Raw genomic sequence first — 18,368 nt, 5'->3', positions numbered from 1 at the left:
TATTTGAGGGACTAATGTGACAATACTGACGAAACATTTTACCGTAAGAAACTATTTTAATTAACATAGTGTACAATCAAAAACTATTTTAAAATTTGGATATATTAAGAAACTATTGTGACTACTTGCTATATATTCGGAGACTAAAATGACTATTATAAAAAACTCTAATAGTAAGATCCATGATCAACAACCTATAATAAAAGGGGTGATATCATAATTCTTAGCCTAGAAAGATAGATAATCATATCCAAAACCTAAGATGGTACTTGAGTTTATCCATCAGATCACCCGACATATTATATATATAATCCAACAAATTAACGGTGTTGAGGGTGAAGAGATGTATTGTCAAATATTTTATAGTGAAAAACAAAAAGATTTGAAAAATATACCTACGATATTATTGACGTAATGTGTTGTCGTGAGTGTGACCACATGCATGCAATTAAATTAGAGTTTCACATGGAAATAATAAAAGATTCTATAAAGAGGGAACATCTTATAAGTTAATCCAATAGATGGGTTAGATTTACTTTAAAACCGAAAATAATGGCAAAGTGTTAAGATCAAAAAATCCAAGCACATAGTAATTAATCATAAACTTTAAGACATATTAGTTATGCAACTTTGACGAAATCTATGGAACCCAAAATTCCATGTGGCACACTAAAACAAAATTTTATTATTAAGAAATCTCTATGCTACTTATGTTGGAGATGCTCTTAGTAAATGAATTTCTATTTATACATGAAATCAAAAAAGTAAAATAAATGCATTTAACTACATTTTGTTAAGTTAGAAATGTGTTTTCTCAACTTATAATAAATTTATATTTATACCGTCCTAATCTTCTCTCAATAATGCTTGCCGTTGAGAGTGTACGGGTATTGAGATCCTATAAACTAATAGGTTTTGACTATTGAAGATCATAAGCATGCTAAATGAATATTCAAATATTTGCTACATTTTGTGATAGATATCTTGTCTATGGTACCTTAAGGACCGGCAGGGTCATTATTTAAGAGCAAGTAGACGCTTGAAATGCAAAGGCTCACATGGTTTGTTTACCCTAAAAGTGTTGACACCTGGGGTGAAAATACTTGGGTAACATAGAGTTGGGTGACATTGGCCAATCACAATGCCACAATGTTTGTGTTTCTCTCTCTTTCACAAGCATTCTGACATTGTGATTGGCCAATGTCACCAATATCACCCAACTCTTCTTTGACAATATTAGTACACTTTATTCTTATATTTATAGGAAGGGAAAATTTTGATAGAATAACTATATATTTTTCTTATTGCACGAAAGAAGAATATAAGAAATTAGGAGAAAATATTCTTTGGGGGATCTCCATGATTTCTTCTTATTAAAAAAATAAATGACATAAGTGTGTATTGATAAAGTAAGAAAAATTACTTTTTTCAAAATGAAAAGGGTATGAAAATTCGATAGATATATTAAGGATCTCTCCATTTTTTCAAAAGAAATTGAGAACTCCATTACTAATATTTTGAGTGTATAAAAATCGGATAATACAAGGTTTTTTTTCTTCGTATTCAAGGTGCATTGTGGTTGTTCTTCATTCTCCTAAACAAATTTTCAAGGTTATTTTCTTATAAATTTGATTTTTGATATAGTTTTAAGGTTAAATAAGTTTTTTTATCCCTACAAATATAATATTTTTCTTTAGTCCTCATAAAAAGTTTACATGTTTTGGTCCATATAAAATTTTTCGGCACGTGGTTTTAGTTCCTGTTATATTAAAATTTGTTTAATTATGCTTAAACTTAATTTTTTTTGGGAGCTTAAACTTAAACTTATAAATTGTTTAATAAATTTTTCCATAAATGTTAAGAATATTATGAGAAACTATTTTAGAATTTTTAATTTTTTTTAACATGTAATGAATTAAGTATGAACTTTTTTAAACGTCAAAATTTCAAGATAAAAGTAATGCAGAGATGAAACTAAAAATCAAATTTTTAGATAATTTTTTGCGGGGAAGCTATTTAAATGTTCTAAAAAAATAGTAAATAATCATTAAAAAATTTAACAGTTTAAGCATAAACAAAATAATTTTAATTTATCAAAGACTAAAATTATGTGTCGAATTTTTTTATAGGAATCAAAACATGTCATTTTGTTGTGAATACCAAAAACAAAATTGACTATATCTATAGAGATTAAAAACTTATCTAACCCTAATTTTAAACCAATCTTATTTATCTATCGAGTGAAACAATTTTTTAGTGAATTTTATTTATCTCTTGGACCTCCTGTTAATGGAGCTTTTTTTCCCGAGAACCAAAAAGTTAACATAAAAAAATAATAAAAGCTATGCACCAAAAATGTAAGAAATTGTATAGCAATAATGTTTTTTTCAAGTTTTTAGTCATGTTTATACTTGATTGAGACGAAAAACTTTTAGCCTACTTTTGATGTAACTTCTTAATCAAAAACTTAGGTATGAGTATATGATGTACAAGTCCAAAAAATGCTCACCGTTCAAAACTTGACATGCACATATGGGGCCATGGAAAGGCATCGGTGAAACACATGCAGACCCAAAATAATGACAAACGTTGAATGAACGCGAAGAGAAGTGATCGAAATAGAAATAGAACATGTAGAAAAAGAAAGGGATATTGCTACCATGTGTAATGACTCATAACATGTGTGATAGATTTGGTCAAGAGGAGGTGTTGTTAGATACCGGACCCGCGATCATGACAATGCCCAAGTAAAGGGCTTACATTACTATCTAGTAACAATAAGATTAGGAAGAATGTTGGTCATACATGGTGTTTGGCTGGAAAACACCAGTAATTTACTAATATAACCTCATCGGCAGTTAATTGCTGATGGATTTTAACCGGCGGCAGTTAACTGTCGATAAACATTTATGTCTTTTTCTGTTGTGTTTCAGCCTTATCACATGTGTATACAACAATTTTTTAAGAGTAGTTAAATTGTTACTATCCATTAATAATATGATATTAGTTTTAAATTTGTTTGATATGTTAGGATAAATAATTGAGAATTTAGTTTCATAACTTTGTATATAAGTAACTCTTTTTGAGACTTTGAAAGGTATCAAGAAATAATAAGTATTTAATGAGTAAAATTTGGAGTTTGACACTAACTCGAAGAGTGCAATTAACTTTATTGTATCAACTGGTGCTTTCATCGAATTTGTCATCCGTAAATATTGTTGACGCACTTCGTGCTATGGAAGAAAGCTTCAAACAACACTGACAACCAACTGGCTTGCTTCACCGCATCCCTCAAACAATACATGGCACCCACTCATGCTCAGACCCAATGGGCCTGAAGTGTGGCAATGCGGAATCCCGACGGTAGATCTTGGATAGGCTCTGATACCATGTTGAAATTTGGGGCCTAACTCATCCTTACAAACCGGCTTGTAAGGTGAAGAGTGCCACTCTTTATAAACTCTTATCAAGCGTCCTATCTAACAGATGTGAGACTAAATCCACCCCCTCAAAGACAAGCCAACACAAGGCAACTAGGGGACGCATGCCTCATTGAAATATCTGAGAATCGACGACCATCCAACCCACCACCGCTGGCCGACATCACCGCCGTCTTGAAGACACTCAGCCTCAATGTTCTTCAATTTGACGACAACGGAGTCGAAGATTGGATTTACAAAATCAAGAAACTTTTTACACTCGACCAATTAGCACTCGAATCTCCCCTCACCTTGGTGTCGTTCTATCTAGACGGTGAAGCCTCCTCATGGTTCCAATGGATGGAAAAAAGTGGTGCGATCAACGACTGGGAGGATTTTATCCAAGAAGTTCAGAACCGTTTTGGCCCCTCTGTATATGAACATGCTCTTAGACGCGTTTCTAAGTTGATCCAATGAGACACGGTAGCTTGATTCTGATCATATTTTGAAGAGTTGATGACGCGTACCGGCGGTGTTAATGATGACATGTTCCTAAATTTCTTTATTTGGGGATTGAAACTTGAGATGCATCAAGAGCTCCTCTCCCAACTGATAAATCTAGCTGACTCCATGGATCGTGCACAGTTGTATGCGGATAGAAACGAGGATCTTTGTGGGCGATTCTACCGTGAAAACCTCGTCTTCTTGACACTTCCCAACAACCACCTTTAAATTTTGACGAAATTGAAAAATTGTCCTATCAAATTACAAAATAGAAAAATATAAGTCAAAATTGAGAAAGCAAAAGTTGCACAATCATCGTAACTAACAGGGGTGGAAAACAGGCTCACGCTGGACCGACCCGTTGAGTCGGCTATTTTTGACGAGCTGAGTCGAAGTTTTGAACTTGTTTCCTATAATTGGCTCGCCCTGTTTAACTCGTTGAAAAAACAGGACGGACACTTGGCGAGGCAGGCTGGCCCGCTTAACTCGTTTTTTTTAGACTTATTTTATCCTTTTGAATTTGTTTTGATTGTTGGATTTATTTTAGGATTTGTTTTATATTGTTAGATTTTCTTTATTTTGCTATTAAGTATTATGTTGAGTTCGACAATTTTTTTCTTTTGAAACATGTTCGACAAATTATTAATTATCTTGTTTTTACTACAAATTTATTGGATGACTATTCCTTTATATTTTTTTTATGATAAAAGCAACATAGTTGTAAAAAAATGCATTAAAAAAGTTTTTTTTTTCTCTAAAATAACAAATTTTTTGTTTGGTGGGTTGACTCGCCAACTTGTTTATCCGTCACTAAACATGACAATTGAGATTTTGGACTCAATCACCTAATTTAACCCGGTTTATTTCGTTTCGTTTTAACCGGACTTAAACGGGACAAGCAGACCCACTTTGCCATCCCTAACTAAGGCTAAAATGCAATTAAGAGGCTAAGATGCAATTAAGACCCACTTTGCTTATTGATGGGATGTACATTGGATGGTTTGCAGAAGATGGAATAGTAACCCACATTGAAGATTTCATATTTGATACTGTTGATAGATTCTTAAATGTGGCATGTGAACTGTGGAGTGAGTAGAATTATATGAGTTAGTCAAGAGAGTGATAGATGATGAAAATGGCAGAATGGTGACTGGCGAGTAGAGGGGAGAGCACGCCGCCATAGTTGATGTGATGTAGTTAATGGCGGTGGATTTTTCATTTCAATTTTGGGCACGCATCGCAATGCATGTCGGCAAATTTCTTCACGTTAACTACAATTTCACATCAATATGTTTTCCCGTGCCGCAGTTTAATTTGGGTAAGGTTAGTTTTTCCCTGAGAAAGTTAGTTTTTAACCATTAAATTAAATAGGGTACACAATTTTATAATGGTCTCTCAACATTAAATTTTTCCGACATCATCTTCCACCACCACCAAAACACTTTGTCTTCTTCAACTTTGCTGTCTTCCACCTCACTATCTTCAACTCAGACTACAATTGACCCACCATTACCAAATCATAGTGCAGTAAAATCACCACGGGTGAAATACAATAACATAAATCTGACTGTGTAGAAAACAACAATCACAGAGACCGCTGCCAAATCTCTCCCTCTCTTCTTTGTTAATTCACAAGTTCTCTAACATAAAAATGCCCCCCCCCCAATTGGTTTCAAACACAGTTTAAGAAAATTCAACCATATTCAATTTTTGCCCTTTCAATTTTTTAGTTCATGATTCATAATTGGTCTTTTGAAGTTGTGTTCTTAATGTAAGAGGAAATATTGTAAGCCATTATGTTTTTTTTTCTTCTTTTTGAATTAACTTTTAATTTGTGTTGTTGTAGATTTACATGTCAGTGAATTGAAAATTGATTAGATTTAGAGAATAAATAAATTTAATTATTGTTTGTGATTTAGCCCTCTTTTGCAATTCAAGGATAATTGAAGAGTTACCATGAAAGTTTGGACAAATACAGTGACCTTGTGCTGGTGGTGGGTGAATGGTTCTATTTCAAAGAGAAAGAGAAAGACAACAACAAAATAGATAGTTGGTTTTTATTTATTTTTTATATTAATTCTCTAGTTTTCAAGAAAAGGGTCTTGATAATCTGAACTTCGGTTGTCAGGTAAATAAAGTCGGACAAAAATTTGTACTATCTAAGAATTGAAAAGAGATTAATATGAATAATTTGTTTTTTTGAAACTCATCATTACTTAAACTCAATTACTTGATTATATAGTTGATTTATATTTGATGATGAGTTCTAGAAACACTATCTTTTCAACTCTTTGTTATACTTGCTCTCATTTATTGGATAAGGCCAATTTGAATCCTTTACTTTAGAAATATGTCATACATAAAAAGGTAGGATTGGTATAAATTTCATTCAATAAATATGAGTTTTAGAGAGAGCATTCTTAGTACTCATCATATTTGAGTTTGTGGTGATTAAAAGTAATTTTACAAAAATTGTTACTCGTTAAAAGTGAGTTATATGATAAATTTGAATTAAAAATTATTTATAGAATAATAGACTCAATTTTTAGCTTGAAATTAAAATTATTATTAAAGTAAAAACCAAATCAAATCGAAAACAATCAAAAATAACAAAATCAATTATACATTTGTAGAATAAATTTGGATTCCTCGTATTCCATATTCATCTTCAAATGCAACACTCCATTTCTTTCAAAACCTATAGAAGATCCAAACCCAATCAACATTTAATTGTTTTACTTTTATTTATTTTTTTAATTTATTTAAATGTGAATAATATGAATATATTTGTTTGTGCTGAAACCACGGGGAAGAAACTTAGAGAAGCAAAAAACCAAATCCAAATTCTTTTCTTCATCACTTTGGCAAGAAAGCTCAAAGGGAAATGCAATTTTTCCTCTTTCTCTTCACTCCGTCCATATAATTTTATAATTTGTTTGGTTTTAAAAAAAAGATTGAACAAACAAAGTTAAAGGAAAGAAAGAGAGGATTAGAAAAAATAAAAGGAAAAATGAGATGTTTATCTTTTGTTTTTTTTTTTTTTGTATAAAAGAAAATGATAAGAAAGAGTAAAAAGAAAGAAACAAATATAAAATACCAAGTATTCTTGAATAAAAATAAAATATGATCAATAGAAAAAACATTTATTGCATTAAAATTCAGGAAAATATTTAATTTATCTATGATTGTTCCATAAAAATAGAAATGTGTCAAAAATATATCACCGCAATCGTAAGAGATTGACTTTGTCACATCAAAGTACATTTGTTCATGTTTGGATAAACAAAGTGTAACTCTTAAGCATAAGGTGTATTCTTCACGCGGTGAGGATATGTTCCTTCACAATTAGTAGTCTGATTGATTAATCTCGAATTAGATGTGTAACTCAGAAAGCGCTTTTATGTCAAAGCCTGAATGATCATACTTGAGGGAAAAACCCCCAATTGATAATGATACGTTTTAACGAGGCACTTGCATTGGTTGCTATTTTTTCTCTTGAGATTTTATGATTGGAAAACCCATTTTGACTATGTGATTAAAGGAAAAACACTAGTTTTCTATTTAAACAGGACCAGAATGTTCTAGATTAAATAAACCTTAAATGATTAAATAATTTTGACAAGGACCATAATGTTCAGGATGAATTAAAGCTTAATTGTTTTAATTTGTTTTAACAAGGACCAAAATGTTCTGGAGAATTTCTCATCGTTTTCCTTCATCACATCTGAGATGATAGTTGTTGCGTAGTTTTACATCTGTTGATGTTTGTTTTTGTCTTCTCTCCTTGGTTCTCCCTCTTTTGGTAATTCCATTATCCTGTTTCCTTAGCCCTAACCCTACCTTCCCAAACCTCTCTTCTCCTTATATCACCCCCTGGCCCTTGTTGCACTATCCTCTTCTTTTAACCTTCTTTAGCCCTTTATGTCTTGTCTTTGCTTCTTTTCCCTCTCACCTCTCTCTACTGTGGCTGCTAAGAATGATAATGGAGTCTCCTCTGACTACCAAAACTCCACCCCCCATCATGTCATAATCCAAGATTCTCATCGTCCCACAAAGATACAAAAAGTCTCAATCATCATCCCAATCAACACTAATCTCCATGGAAATTTCTTACTCTTTCCCCTTCTTCATCAACATCAGACAGGCTCACATGACTATGAAGGTTCTTCTAGTGGATTCCATGCATCACCATATCAGAATTATCAGTCTCTAGATTTCAACCATCAAGAACCTCCCACTGAAAATCTTGTGGACTATGAGCCATTATGCTACTACCAAGATGATCATGTTCAAGAAAGTCCCATCACCTGCAAAAACAGTTTAATTGGTAAGATTCTTTTAGACAAGTCTATCCATACACCTTCTCTTCACAGTTCTCTAGCAAGCATATGGGGTAACCCTCAAGGCTTTAAAATCAATGACATGGAAGGAAAGCTCTATCAAATTTATATGGACAAAGAATAGGATGTGACAAGAATCTTGAAGGGAAACCCTTGGATCATTTGCAATTGCTGGCTTATCATTCATGCTTGGGATAGAAAAGTTAACCCCAAAGAACTAGATTTCTCCAAAGTTCCTCTTTGGGTTCAACTATGGGGGCTCCCATTACATTGCAAATCTATAATGATAGGGGAGCAAATTGGATCTCAAATTGGTCAAGTCCTAGATACAAGTCTCTATGAATATCCTGATAATGCAAAGATTGTCAAAGTAAAATTTCTGCACGATCTTTCATCTCCAATCAAGGTTGGTCTCTATATAGGGAATGATGAGGATGGTATAAACTTGGTAGATTTCAGATATGAAACTCTACCCATGTTTTGTTTCAGATGTGGCTTAGTATACCATAATGAAGATATCTGCAGTAGTGTCCCTTCTCCAAGCTACACTGGTGGTTCAGGACACACTAATCCTAGTGGAGCTTGGCTTAGATCTAGGATCTATGATCGCAGGATTTTGGATAAAAAAGAAAAGGTTTTCAGTAGTAATCCTATGAAATCAGTTAGTGGGGCTCAGTTTAGCCCCATACCAAAAGGCTTATTGGAAAATATGGCTAAGCTAAACATGAATAAACAATAAAACAAAGGTCATGACAACACCTCTTCTTATGGAACTTCTACTAGTATGAATCTACATGCTTATAAGTACAAAGGCTTTATAAGCACCCAAGTTATTCAAGCTAAATAGAACCCTCAGAATCAACAATTGGTGGAACAACATAACAACAAAAGGAAACTCTTTAATGGTCAGGAGAATAGTTCAATCTAAGGAGATCAATCCAGCATGGACTCTACAATGGCAGGCTCAGTCAGTGGGGCCAGCCAGAGACCATGAAGTTCCTTTCTTGGTACTGCAGGGGTTTGGGCAAACCCACTGCAGTTAGAGCCCTGAAAAAGCTCTTAAAATTGAACTTTCTGATGTGGTATTCTTAATGGAGACCAAACTCTCTGATTTTGATAAAAAGGCTAAGTCTAGCTTAACTTGTGGCCCTCTCTCTAATTTCTTCATGGTTAATTGCACTATTAGTTCTAGTAATAGATCATGGCTCATTTGGAATAATAATGTAACTGTTGAAATTCTTAAATCTAATAAAATGCACATTGATACCTATATTACCGCTTGTAATTCGACTAATCAATGGTTTGCTACTGGTGTGTATGGCTCCCCTTATCACAATTCTAAACATTTAACTTGTGACACTATTAATAATTTGTATTCTAGCATATATCATGATAGTTGGCTCATCTTTGGTGACTTCAATATGATTTTAAACAGCTCTGAGAAAATTGGTGGTAGTGGTTTGGATCTGCCCATCACTAACCTTTTCAATTCTACTCTCAGTCATTGTGGTTTAACTGATTTAGGAACGCCTTGACCGTTTTTGTGCTAATTATAACTGGATTTCTATGTTTCCTAGGTTCACTAATTCTCATTTACTCAGATATACCTATGATCATGCCCCTATCATCTTAGAGTTTTTTGATGTGGAAGAAAACATGTCATTATACTACAAAAAAAAAAGAATTACCATATTTGAGCAAATCTACACTACAGATGAGGAATGCAATATAATTATTGATAACAGCTGGGGATCATCTATAGGTGAATGTCCAGGTAAGCTTAAAGATGTGCTGCATAGTCTTGATAATTGGGGTAGGCAGAAATTTAGTGATATCCCCAAAAGGATTAAAGAGTCACAAGTTACTTTATCTATGCTGAAGGAGAAAATCCCTAATAAAGAGGGTTTAAAGTAGATAAAAACTGAAGAAACGATCTTGGATGATTTGTTAGCTAAGGAGGAGCAGTGGTGGGCCCAAAGAGCGTACACTAGCTTAAACGTGGAGATCTTAATAGAAAATACTTCCATTATAAAGCCAGCCAGAGAAGGAGGAAAAATATCATCTATCATATTTCTGAGTCTCAAGGTAATATTTGGAGGGACAGTTTGCATGTACATCAGACTTTTCTGGGCTATTTTCAAGACATCTTTACCAGTTCCTATCCCAACCTAGATCATGATTATTTTAATGTAGTCAACAATATGATTGATCAGCATATGTTCCAATACCTGGAGTCTTATTTAAATACCATGGAGGTAACTGAAGCTATCCAACAACTGAAGAGCAACTATGCCCTTGGCCCTAATGGTATTTCTGCTATTTTTTCCAGAAATATTGGGACATCATTGGCAAAAATGTCTTAGATTACACTCTCAACATCCTTAACAAAGGAGGCAATCCTTCTGACATAAATTTTACCTATATTAGCCTCATTCCTAAAGTGGCTGAATTCAGGCCAATTAGGCTCTGCGATGTGATATTGAAGAATGTTACCAAGACAATTGCCAACAAAATTAAGAAAATCCTGCCTAATATCATCAATAACACTCAAAGTGCGTTTCTTCCTGGAAGGCTTATCACTGAGAACTCTATTATGGCTTTTGAAGCATTTCATTACATAAAGAAACCTAGAAAACAATAATGTTTTTGTAGGAATTAAATTGGACATTGCTAAGGCATATGACAGTCTGGAATGAGGTTTTATAGAGAAGACTCTTAGTGTGATGGGATTCCCTGCTAAGATTGTATCTATTATCTTGGGTTGCATCAAAACAGACTCTTTTCTCATTAATGGCCAACCAACTGATGTTTTCTACCCTAAGAGAGGTATCAAAATAGTCTCTTGCTACATGGTGTTTCTATAGCCACCAATGCTCCTTGTCTCACTCACTTGTTGTATGCAGATGATAATTTGTTATTCTGTAAGGCTAAACTAGAAGAAGCTCTTGTGATTTCCAATATTCTTAGAACTTATCAAGAGGTTTCTGGTCAAAAGGTTAGTCTTGACAAATCTGAAATGGATTTTGGCTCAATATTTTTGACCAATCTTCAACGAAAAATAATATGACTAAAGTGGAATATGCTGAAGGAGTTACCTTAAGAAAGCGAAAGATAGTTGAAGAGCCTTCCTTGGATGTTACTGCTCCCAAAAGACTTACAAGGTCTTTGGAAAATTCCTAGCACAATAGAAGAGAGGAACAAACTATGGATGCAAAAGGTGGTTGGCTTGTAGAAAATACGGTCACTCGTAATTTGACTACAACAAGTAATGGAAATGAGCAGACACATGTTATAAGTAGTTGTGCCGCAGCCCCCTTACTTGCTTTATTTAATAGTGAATCTGTAAATTCAACCATGTTACTAAATAACCTTTTAGAGATACATCAGAGATTAGAGGAAGTCAATAGACCAATTAATTCTGCTACAAGTGCACTGCATTTAACAAACTCAAATTCAGCGAGGGGAACAAATTCAACTATGAATACTGGTCCGACAATGACTTCTGGTGTTCCACAAAATTCTATTGGAATGCTTGCAGCTTCATCACCAACAACTTCCATGGTAAAATCCTTTTATGAGATTATTTTGCTTAAGTAAACGCATCACAAGCCAATTCTTGATATTCTTCATAGGCTGTGGTGTTATCTTCCAATTATCTAGTAATTTCTTCTACTTGAATCTACGAATTAACTTGGAAAGTTTAACATTTTGATCCCTTTTTATGATTTAACTTCGACTGAAAAATTGGTTGCAAAATTTGAAAGTCCGGATAGTTTATTGTCATAGAAGACCCTTAAAGCTAACTATTATTATTATTATTATTATTATTATTATTTTTGACTTTTTGTATGTTTTTTATACTCAGGCCCAAACTCTGCAAGTGGATTTTAGAAAGATCTACTTGAAACCCCGGGATCCACGTCGTTCTCTCCATGCAAGTAGTACTGTCCAGAATAGTGGAAGTTTAGGGAGTGAACAATCCAAAGCAATTGTATCCCCTATGCCAAATATCAAGGGAACCGGGGACAATGTCAATTCCCAGAAGCTTGATGTTAGGGTTGAGACAAAATTTGCACCTACTAAATCAATTGCACAATCTGATACTACTCAACAGTTTACTAGGAACTTGAAAAACATTTCTGATATTGTGTCTGTTCCTAAAAAAATATCAACTAACCCTCCTGATACTCAAAATGTTTCTTCTGCATTTGTTCCCTTTACATCAGATAGAGCTGAGCAGAAATCTGGTGTACGATCAACTCATGAAACATGTGCATCAGGTTCCTCTCGACCCCACAATACATGGGCAGCAAATGTTGAGCCCCTTTTGGAAGGTTATGGTGCGCAACATAAAACTGTTATACAAAGAGAGGGAGCTAGGAGGCTTGAAGAACAGAATAAAATGTTTGCTACTAGGAAGTTGTGCCTTGTATTGGACATAGACCATACACTTCTTAATTTTGCTAAGGTAATTGAATGGAATGAGTTCTCTTGTCATGTGGATTGAAGTTTGAACAATTGTTTATTAACATTTTGTCTTTCAGTTTGTGGAAGTTGATCCTGAGCATGATAAGCTATTGAGAAAGAAAGAAAAACAAGAGCATGGAAAGCCTCAGAGACATCTTTTTCGTCTTCCACATATGGGAATGTGGACTAAACTCAGACCAGGAGTCTGGAACTTCCAGGAGAAGGTAATACTAATTTTATATCATGTTTTAGGTATGATATTGCATCATGCTTAATTTTGTATCGAAAATTCACATCTCTCCTTAGTACTAAACAGGCTAGTAAACTCTTTGAGATGCATCTTTACACTATGGGAAACAAGCTATACGCAACTGAAATGGCAAAGGTGCTTGATCCAAATGGAGTATTGTTTGCTGGTAGAGTAATTTCTAGAGGTGATGATCCTGAAACAGTCGATACTAAATGCAAAGATTTGGAAGGCATTTTGGGTTTGGAATCATCTGTTGTAATTATAGATTATTCTCCAAGAGTCTAACCTCATAACCAACTGAACCTTATAACGGTAGAGAGGTACGTGTGTCATAGCATGAAATCTCTTAAATGAAATTATTTAGTCTTTACTGTCATTAGTTGAGTGGAATCATTATCCCTTTATTAAGTTTTAAGATATTGCAGGTACATATACTTCCCTTGTAGTCGACGTCAATTTGGGCTTTCTTGTCCTTCTCTTTTTGAGATTGATCACGATGAGAGACCAGGAGCTGGGACTCTGGTATCCTCTTTGGGGGTAAGGTTCTATTCAATATTTATTTGATATGAGATTTATTATTTTTTACAGTCGATAATTCCTTCTCTTCCCTTCCCGGATTAGGTTATTGAGAGAATACACCAAAACTTTTTTGCGTCTCAATCCTTAGAAGAAATGGATGTTAGAAATATCATAGCTTCAGAACAAAGGAAAATCTTGGGTGGTTTTCATATAGTATTTAGTGGCGTGTTTCCTGTTGGCGAAGCCAATCCCCACCTTCACCCACTGTGGCAGACAGCTGAACAATTTGGTGCTTCTTGCACAAACAAAGTAGATCCTCAGGTTACTCATGTAGTTGCTCAATCCCTTGGAACTGATAAGGTATACTTTGATATTGAAACTTTCACCTTGTTATGGTAGTGCCTCTCCATGTGTACATATTTTATTTTGCTTGATGGTTGTATTAAAAAAAAAATAGCAGATGCAAAACTACAGTTAGTGCAAGTAATCATAAAAGATTAGCACTTGATGGGATAAAAAGAATTAGCAAACAATGCTTGAAGAAATTCAGCGTAAAAAAAATTAATTATTTTCATCAACTGTTTTATTTGATTTTTCATCTGCCTAAGTAGTGATCCATCCTTGCTAATATGGCAACTTGAATACTAAGTATTCAGTGACATTTGTTGAAATCAACCAATACAAAATCATTTAAATATAAGACATTTTTATTTCTATTATTATTATTTTTATAAAAAGGACATTTTTTTTTATTATTAAAAGAGTCTCTTAAATTTATTTTTGATGAGTGTTATTTGTCCCGCACAGGTGAATTGGGGTATCTCCAATGGAAAATTTGTTGTCTATCCTAACCGGTGAGTACTTATAAGTTTTTATATTTGTGTTTATTCAATTGTCATCTTTTTTTTTATCTGAATTTAATTTATGTTGCTAAAAAAACAGGGTGGAAGCATCAACATTGCTTTATAGGAGGATGAATGAGCAAGATTTTACCCTAATGTAGGACCAGAAATCAAGTCCATGTTTCAAGCTAACCTTCATATTCAGATTAGTAACACTATACCCAAGTACTTGGGCATGCCAACTCAATTTGGTAGGTCAAAAGCTCAAGATTTTAAGTTTATCATGCATAGAGTCTGGAAAAAACTCAAGCGTTGGAAGGAGAAAAATCTATCATTTGAAGGAAGAAGTGTTCTTATCAGGGCTGTAGCTCAAGCAATCCCAGTTTATGTTATGAGCTGCTTCCTTTTACCTATGGCTCTTTGTAATGATATAGAGAGGACAGTCTGCAACTTTTGGTGGGGGTGGTTCTGACAATTTCAGGAAGATTCATTAGGCTGCTAAATCTAAGCTTTTTAAATCCAAGAAAGAGGGAGGTATGGGATTCAAAATCCTGAGGGATTTTAATCAGGCTATGCTTGCTAAGAAGGTTTGGAGACTACACAATAACCCTATTTTCCTTTTGGATAAGTGCCTTAAAGCTAAGTACTTTCCTAATAGTGACATACTGCAAGCACAAGTTGGATCTAACCCCAACTTTGCCTGGAGAAGCATTGTGCAATCTGTCTGGGTCATTCAAAGAGGAGGCTGCTGGAAAATTGGCAATGGTCAAAAAGTTCGAATCAGGGATGATAATTGGCTCCATTTTCAACCTGGTTATAAGCCTATTACCACCAGTTTTCCTCATCCATCACCCTAGTTTGTGAAGGATATTCTCACTGAGAACCCCTTTGATTGGAACTATGGTTTAATTTAGGAAACCTTCTTGCCTATTGATTGTGATCAAATTGTTCAACTCCCTATTATTCATCCCTCCAAGGAAGATGAGCTGATCTGGATTAATTTGGTTGTGATTAATTAGGACAACAATATTATGGAGAGATTAATAAATATTAGTATGATTGTGATTGTGTGTATATAGTGTAACTTTAAATAAAAAGAGAAAGGGAAGAAGAATAACACATGAGATTTATCATGGTTAACCAAATCCAGCTGCTTCCAGTCCCCTCACCTCGTGTGAGATTAAAATCAATCTCTTACCCTCAAAGGCTTCTCAACTCATGTTTGAGATTATGATGAACAAACTCTTGATATTGATCAAAGACATAGCGAGAGAGTTGGAGTTTGTTTGTATGTGAAAAGTTTTTGAAAGTAGTGATGATTTCACTTGAGAGATGATTTCATTGTTGTAAAAATTCATGGTTTTTGTCTTCAAAGCCTTCCTCTATTTATAGGAATGAGAGACTTGTTGCCCACTTAATAAAATAGTTGTTGGGAGACATTTTTCTATGTAACATGTGTTTCCTTTAGTTGCTTGGAGAGAAAGCATGAAATTTTGCATTTTCAGAACGTTCTTCAGAACGTTATGGAATTTCCAGCTTGCAAAGAGAAGAGGAACACGTGTGATTGCAATTTGTTGAAGGGATGTTCTCTTGATTTTAGAAGCTTGCATGCCACTTATGATGATGTCATATGGTAGTAACTTTGAAGACACATTCTTTAATGGGCTTTGCTTCATATGGGTCAAAAATAGGCCCAAGACAAATTTTTGTATTGAACTTATGTTATGCTTTCCATTTTGATGACTTGTCTTTTGATGTAAATGATTTACTTGCTTTGTAAAACCGGAACGTTCTCTAGAACATTCTCACAAAACAAATTAGTGGATAACAAAATAATAATTGTAATATTTTTTTTATCTTTTAAATCATCAAATGAAGATATTTTCTTCTTTTTGTATGACCAGAATGATATTGGTAGGAACATGATAAACTTTTCTCAAAGTCAAAATTCCTGTGATTTATTTCTATTCTACAAATCATATTTTGAATAGTGATGGAAGATTTTTGGATCATCCTAAATCTTTTATGATAGAATCTTCAAGTATATGATCATGAATTTTCTTCTTTGATATTTCTTCAATCAATATCATTAATGAATGACTTAATAAATAATTCATTCATGAATTGGTTTCTCTTCAAAATTGATTTTTATCATTTTGATGAAATGATGAAAATAATTTTGAGTGTAAGAGGCATCCTCATAAAGAAAACATTCTTTCATTAGAGTTGATAATGTTCTCTTCTATATGTGATGACAATACATTCTTGGTTAATTAACCTTGAATTATTTTGTTGATGATGTAATTTATCACATAATTCCTCTTGGTGATTTCACACAATGTTTCTTGTCCATTAAGTATCTTTGAGATGTTTTAGTTTAGACATGCATGCAGTCATGAAGGTACAATAAAACATTCTCTTGAATGAAACTTTTGTGCTTTTTCCTTAAACTCTTTTAGAAACTATTTGAAGATCATTCTTGAATCTTCAAATCTTGAAGATACCTAAGTTATGTAACACAACTCAATTTGTGTTCTGTCACATGACTTTAAGAGTGACCTTGTGTACCTCTAAAATATCAATATTTTATTCCTCAAATCTTTAAGGCTTTGTTGAAAACCATTATACTCACAATTTGTTTGAATAGTGATAAATATGGTTTAATATATCCGGAAAGAGTGAACCATCAAATTTGTCCCTGAATTTTCACGCGTCGGCCAACTTTGTCCCTCAATTATGCGAAATATCAATTTAGTCCCTTAATTTGTCAGACGTCCATCAAAAAGGTCCCTCCGTCCAAGTGCTCTGTTAGCCATGTTGATCTGTCGCGTTGCATGTTGTGTTGTCTTGTACGCGTGGCAAGAAGGAAGCCACGTGTTAAGGGACTAATTTGATTGAATTTGAAAAAGTTGAGTTTTCACTTTTCAATTTTTTTTTCTGCTTTTCCCATTTTTCCCATGCATTACCCATACCTCCTTCTTCACATTTCAGAACATCAAAAACGTCCTTGACCCTTCTTCTTCCCGCTAAAACTTCCTCCATTTTCACCCCTCCAAAATTATCATCATCTCCGGTGATTCTGACGTTTTTGAAGTTTGTGTGTTCGACTGTGATTAAAGGTAACGTCTTTCCTGTTGTTTATCAAGTTTCTGTGTTCGTATTCACCCTGTTTTTGTCTGTTTTTTTTGTATTTTCTTTTTAAGTTTTGATCATGTTGTTTATTTTTGTTTCTGTGATCGTTGATGCTTTGTTCTTTGTTTGTGTTTGTTGCATTTTTGAGACAGTTGTTTTGATTATTCAAGAAAGTCAGCCTCAAGAATAAGGTTGTGTCTGGAAATGCAGATACTGCAGGAAATGTTGTTGCAAATGCTGGACAGGTATGGCTCTTAATTTTTAAGGATCGTTTTGGCAATTAGTAATAGTAATTGAATGACTGATATGATTGATTATGTTATGATTTTTGAGACTAATTTGATTGAATTTGCAATTTCAGTTTTCTGCACCAAGGAGGTATGGCTTTACAGGACCAGTTCTTTAGCTGATAGGCTTAAGCAAACACCAATGAGGGTTCCTGCACCAGCTCATCCAACTCATGCTGGCATAATTAGGGTTCCATATCCAACCTATGGTCCATCCGGTTCGATTCAACCTACTAAATTCGTGGAGTTTATACCAACTTTCGAATTTCCAAAGAAGTGATGCTTCATGGAGTTTAATAGATGTTTTGGATTTGTAATATTTAGGCTTATTTGAATTATGCCCCATAGTTGGGTTTTTTTTTGCTTAACTTGCTGTTTAAATAGTTGTAAAAAATGTGTAAAGGTTGTAAAAAACGTGTGGATTGAAAGTTGAAAACCTGACCACCGTCCAAAAAACGTTTGTTCTTCAGTTCTAACCACCGGCCAACGTGCATGAGTTAACTCGCGCATAGGCCAGTGGCGCGTGACTTAAGTCACGCAGAGGTTATAAGGTGCGCAAGTTAAGTCACGCAGCGTAACTTAACTTGCGCAAGGGCATTTTTGGCATA

General features: G+C 34.1%; 1 protein-coding gene and 1 pseudogene across 1 annotated transcript; both read left to right on the top strand.

Moving 5' to 3' along the window:
• Positions 1 to 9,165: 9,165 nt before the first annotated feature.
• Positions 9,166 to 10,904, top strand: LOC112419424 (uncharacterized). Its single transcript, XM_024777084.1, has 4 exons — positions 9,166 to 9,270; positions 9,361 to 9,563; positions 9,841 to 10,123; positions 10,593 to 10,904. The coding sequence occupies exons 1-4, from the start codon at positions 9,166 to 9,168 to the stop codon at positions 10,902 to 10,904; spliced, it is 903 nt and encodes a 300-aa protein (XP_024632852.1).
• An 82-nt stretch (positions 10,905 to 10,986) lies between these two features.
• Positions 10,987 to 18,040, top strand: LOC112419423 (RNA polymerase II C-terminal domain phosphatase-like 3; annotated as a pseudogene).
• The last annotated feature ends 328 nt before the right edge of the window (positions 18,041 to 18,368 follow it).

The sequence above is a fragment of the Medicago truncatula genome, chromosome 2, assembly GCF_003473485.1.
Source record: "Medicago truncatula cultivar Jemalong A17 chromosome 2, MtrunA17r5.0-ANR, whole genome shotgun sequence".
NCBI lineage: Eukaryota > Viridiplantae > Streptophyta > Magnoliopsida > Fabales > Fabaceae > Medicago > Medicago truncatula.
This window is presented reverse-complemented; position numbering and strand designations above follow the sequence as displayed.